At 52.2% G+C, this 5,493-nt stretch overlaps 1 protein-coding gene across 1 annotated transcript; it reads left to right on the plus strand.

Annotated features, from left to right (window-relative positions):
- The first annotated feature begins 1,304 nt into the window (after positions 1-1,304).
- Positions 1,305-3,287, plus strand: LOC112079154 (cytohesin-1). The gene is made up of 2 exons (XM_024145183.2): positions 1,305-1,473; positions 3,115-3,287. The coding sequence occupies exons 1-2, from the start codon at positions 1,320-1,322 to the stop codon at positions 3,270-3,272; spliced, it is 312 nt and encodes a 103-aa protein (XP_024000951.2). The 5' UTR covers positions 1,305-1,319; the 3' UTR covers positions 3,273-3,287.
- The last annotated feature ends 2,206 nt before the right edge of the window (positions 3,288-5,493 follow it).

Consider the following 5,493-nt stretch of genomic DNA (forward strand, 5'->3'; position numbering starts at 1 on the left):
TTGGGAGCGACACAAGGCAACTTAAGCTCTCAAGCCTCGCTCCACTCACAGCCCCAGTCTGCCATGACGAACGGGGGCGTGCTCGGTGCTCCTATTGCTGTAGCTCCAGCAACATCTCCTTAGTCCTTGCTTACGTGAGGGATAGGATTGTATATGGCACCAACCCGTACAGAAACAGGAGATAGACTATCTCTCCCTGTCTAGTGGTGTTACTTGTACATCAAGCTGCCTCACTACATAAGAAAACAGGAAGTAATAGACTATCGTACACCAGGGGGTGTAACCGTACATTCAAGCGCCTCACTACAGAATAATCCAGGAAGTAGATGGTTTAGTTTCCTTCCTAGGGGTGTACCTGTACATCAAGACTGCCCAACTCACAGAAAACAGGAAGTAGATGGTTTAGTGTCCTGTCCTATACGGGGGTCGTACCTGTACACATCAAGCTGCCTCACTACACGAAACTAGGAATAGATGGTTTATGTGTCCTGTCTATGGGTGTACCTGTAACATCAAGCTGCCTCACTAACCAGCAAACGCGAAAACGTAGAGGTTTACGTGTCCCTGTCTATGGGCGCTGTACCTACATCAACGCTGCTCGCTAACAGACAACATGAAGTAGACTAGATGTCCAGGGGGTGTACCTGTACATCAAGCTGCCTCACTACAGAAACAGGAAGTAGACTAGGGTCCTGTCCAGGGAGTGTACCTGTACACCTGCTTCAGTCTACAGAAACACGAGATAGACTCCTGCTCCTATGAGCTGTTCCAGCTAGTATTAGCCAAGACGTGTGGAAGGCTACTTACTTCCTTACACACTGATACCAGCCCGAAAAAAATACGGTAATACAGCACTTCACAGAATAGTTATTAGATAGTAGTTGAGCTATTACACCACCACCAATGTTAAAATGAAGACACACTTAGAAAACCCATCTACCAAGACACAAGAGAACTGCAGGGCTAAATTAGTATGGCTACAACAAGTTAGCATCTGTCCCAATTGGCAGCCTTATTCCCTATAGAGTGCAAAACTTTTGACCGTTTACATCTTGGTCATTTAGCAGAAACTCTTAACCATAGCGACTTCCTGTCAGTGCATTTCACTGAGTTAGATAAAGCAAACAGGAGTTGTTCTGGCTCAGACACGGCTTACTTACTTTACATGAGAAACAATGGTCCCACTTTCACACCCTCATCAGTAGATAACAAAGGCTTTTAGTCATCTAGATATGTGTATCAACCTACTGGTCAAAAGAAGTGCACTACGTAGGAAATAGAGTGCCATTTGGTATTTAGCCAAAGTTAGTAGTTGATAGATGGTATTGCTGACTGACCACTCTTTCTCCTCCCCTGACAGACAGTTCCTGTGGAGCTTCCGGCTGCCTGGCGAGGCCCAGAAGATCGACCGCATGATGGAGGCTTTCGCCCAGAGATACTGCCAGTGCAACCCTGGCGTATTCCAGTCCACAGGTAGGACCACGGGCTTGGACCTCAGTACCAGGCATGTAGTGAAGGGTCAAGGCGATTTACACTAAAGCATTGTTAGCGCTAGGGTTACCACCTGTCATGGTGATGACAAATACTATTCAAAGTCATTTAAAATACTTAATCTGCGCTTGATTGAGCTTGCCTGGCTTTATGGACCAATAGAATAGTCCCAATACTCCAAACCCCTCCCACCTGGTACTCTAGACAGACAAAAGCAAACACTAAAAGTATTTGAAAGATTTCTAATAGCATGTGAACCCAGGCCTGGTGCGGTATGTGAACCCAGGCCTGGTGCGGTATGTGAACCCAGGCCTGGTGGTGCGTGTGTGAAACCAGGCCCTGGTCGGTGTCGTGAACCCAGGCCTGGTGCGGTGTGTGAACCCGGCCTGGTGCGGTGTTGATACCCAGGTCCTGGTGCAGGTTGTGTGAACCAGGCCTGGTGCAGAGTGTGTGACAGCGTCGGGTGTGCCCAGCGGTCGGTGTGTGCCCGGCTATGGTGGTGAACCCAGGTCCTGGTGGCGGTATGTGAACCAGGTTCTGGGTGCGTGTATTGAACCCAGGTCTGTGCGGTGGTGAACAGTCGGGGAGTGAACCAGGCCTGTGCGGTGTGTGAACCAGTCTGGTGCGGTATGTGAACCCAGGCCTGTGTTGCGGCTTGTTGAAACCCGAGCCTCTGCGGTAGTAAACCAGGTCTGTGCGGTGTGTCTGAACCCAGGCCTGGTGCGGTGTGTGAACCCAGGCCTGGTGCGGTGTGTGAACCCAGGCCTGGTGCGGTGTGTGAACCCAGGTCTGGTGCGGTGTTTACGTGAAGGGGGTTTGGTGTGTTCACAGGGACATCATGTCCATGGCAGACGGCTGCTTGTTACATGGATGCAGATGGATGTGAATAATTCATGGTCTTCTCTCTCTGAGACAAACAGGACAGATAATGGAAAGTGCTACTGCTGTGTCAGCCAGCCTCTGACCACATTGTCTCTCTGCGCACGCCTGCATACACGCATGCACACACCACACACACATATGCACACACCGCACGCATTCAAACATGCATGCACAAAGGCACGTTCACACACACACACACACACACTGAGAGTCACACACACTGAGAGACACACACACACACTGAGCGACACACACACACACTGAGCGACACACACGCTGAACGACACACACACACACACTTAGCGACACACACACACTTAGCGACCAACACACTCTTTCATGCCGGTCCACCTCACTCTCGTCCTTAACATGGTCTCTGTCTCTCTCTCTGAATCTAGTCCCCTGTCCTTTAAGATCCAGTCATTTACATTTTTGATCCTATTGTCCCGGAGAATCTTGTCAGAAGTTGTCATGGTAACACTTTATATTTGCGAGCACTGCAGCTGACCATCAACCACTCTGGTATAAATTGTGTGTTGGGGAAAAATAAACATCCACTCCTATATTCAAGTGTCCAATAACAGTGTTTTGGTTGTAATGGAGACAGTACCTTTTGTTTCTGGGACTGTGTCCAGGCATCTATCTGTATGACAATGTTGGAGTCCCAAATTGCAAATGTGTGCCTGAATGCTTGTGTGTGTCTGTATGTATGTGTGTGTGTGTGTGTGTGATTTCCTCCAGACACCTGTTACATCCTGTCGTTTGCCATCATCATGCTGAACACCAGCCTCCACAACCCCAACGTGAAGGACAAGCCGGCGGTGGAGCGCTTCATCTCCATGAACAGAGGAATCAACGATGGAGGAGACCTTCCAGAGACCGCTGCTCAGGGTGTGTGAACAAGAGACATCAACGAGGCCTCTCATCCCCCTGCCCCAGGGGTCCTCTACCTTCCTCTCCATCTCTCTTGTCCATCCCTCCATCTCACTCCGATCCCATCAGATCCCCCTGCCTCTACCTTCCTCTCCATCTCTCTGTCCATCCCTCCATCTCACTCCTGATCCCATCAGATCCCCCGTGCCTCTACCTTCCTCTCCATCTCTCTGTCCATCCCTCCATCTCACTCCTGATCCCATCAGATCCCCCTGCCTCTACCTTCCTCTCCATCTCTCTGTCCATCCCTCCATCTCACTCCTGATCCATCAGATCCCCCTGCCTCTACCTTCCTCTCCATCTCTCTGTCCATCCCTCCATCTCACTCCTGATCCCATCAGATCCCCCTGCCTCTACCTTCTCTCTCCATCTCTCTGTCCATCCCTCCATCTCACTCCTGATCCATCAGATCCCCCTGCCCCAGGGTCCTCTACCTTCCTCTCCATCTCTCTGTCCATCCCTCCATCTCACTCCTGATCCCATCAGATCCCCCTGCCTCTACCTTCCTCTCCATCTCTCTGTCCATCCCTCCATCTCACTCCTGATCCCATCAGATCCCCCCTCCTCTACCTTCCTCTCCATCTCTCTGTCCATCCCTCCATCTCACTCCTGATCCCATCAGATCCCCCTGCCCCAGGGGTCCTCTACCTTCCTCTCCATCTCTCTGTCCATCCCTCCATCTCACTCCTGATCCCATCAGATCCCCCTGCCTCTACCTTCCTCTCCATCTCTCTGTCCATCCCTCCATCTCACTCCTGATCCCATCAGATCCCCCTGCCTCTACCTTCCTCTCCATCTCTCTGTCCATCCCTCCATCTCACTCCTGATCCCATCAGATCCCCCTGCCCCAGGGGTCCTCTACCTTCCTCTCCATCTCTCTGTCCATCCCACCATCTCACTCCTGATCCCATCAGATCCCCCCTGCCTCTACCTTCCTCTCCATCTCTCTGTCCATCCCTCCATCTCACTCCTGATCCCATCAGATCCCCCTGCCCCAGGGGTCCTCTACCTTCCTCTCCATCTCTCTGTGTCCATCCCTCCATCTCACTCCTGATCCCATCAGATCCCCTGCCGTCTACCTTCCTCTCATCTCTCTGTCCATCCCTCCATCTCACTCCTGATTCCCATCAGATCCCCCTGCCCCAGGGGTCCTCTACCTTCCTCTCCATCTCTTCTGTCCATCCCTCCATCTCACTCCTGATCCCATCAGATCCCCTGCCTCTACCTTCCTCTCCATCTCTCTGTCCATCCCTCCATCTCACTCCTGATCCCATCAGATCCCCCTGGTCCTTACCTTCCTCTTCCATCTCTCTGTCTCCATCCCTCCATCCTCACCTTCCCCTGATCCCATCAGATTCCCCCTGCGCCAGGGGTCCTCTACCTTCCTCTTCCATCTCTCTGTCCATCCCCCATCTCACTCCTGATCCCATCAGATCCCTGCCCTCTCACCTTCCTCTCCATCTCTTCTGTCCATCCCTCCTCATCTCACTCCTGATTCCCATTCAGATCCCCCTTGCCCCAGGGGTCCTCTACCTTCCTCCTCATCTCTCTGTCCATCCCTCTCATCTCAATCCGATCCCATCAGATCCCCCTGCCTCTACCTTCCTCTCCATCTCTCTGCCATCCCCCATCTCACTCCTGATCCCATCAGATCCCCCTGCCTCTCCTTCCTCTCCATCTCTCTGTCCATCCCTCCAGTCTTTCACTCCTGATCCATCAGATCCCCCTGCCCCAGGGGTCCTCTACCTTCCTCTCCATCTCTCTGTCCATCCCTCCATCTCACTCCTGATCCCATCAGATCCCCCTGCCCTCTTACCTCTTCCATCTCTCTGTCCATCCCTCCATCTCACTCCTGATCCCATCAGTCCCTGCCCAGGGGTCCTCTACCTTCCTCTCCATCTCTCTGTCCATCCCTCCATCTCACTCCTGATCCCATCAGATCCCCCTGCCCCAGGGTCCTCTACCTTTCCTCTCCATCTCTCTGTCCATCCCTCCATCTCACTCCGTGTCCCATCGATCCCCCTGCCCGGTCCTCTACCTTCCTCTCCATCTCTCTGCTCCATCCTCCATCTCACTCCTGATCCCATCAGATCCCCTGCGCGGTCTACCTCCTCTCCATCTCTCTTGTCCATCCACCATCTCAATTCGTGTTATCTTGCTATTTCTCAACCTCCTAGTCGTCTCTCT

This window comes from Salvelinus sp. IW2-2015, unplaced genomic scaffold, assembly GCF_002910315.2.
Source record: "Salvelinus sp. IW2-2015 unplaced genomic scaffold, ASM291031v2 Un_scaffold7057, whole genome shotgun sequence".
Lineage (NCBI taxonomy): Eukaryota > Metazoa > Chordata > Actinopteri > Salmoniformes > Salmonidae > Salvelinus > Salvelinus sp. IW2-2015.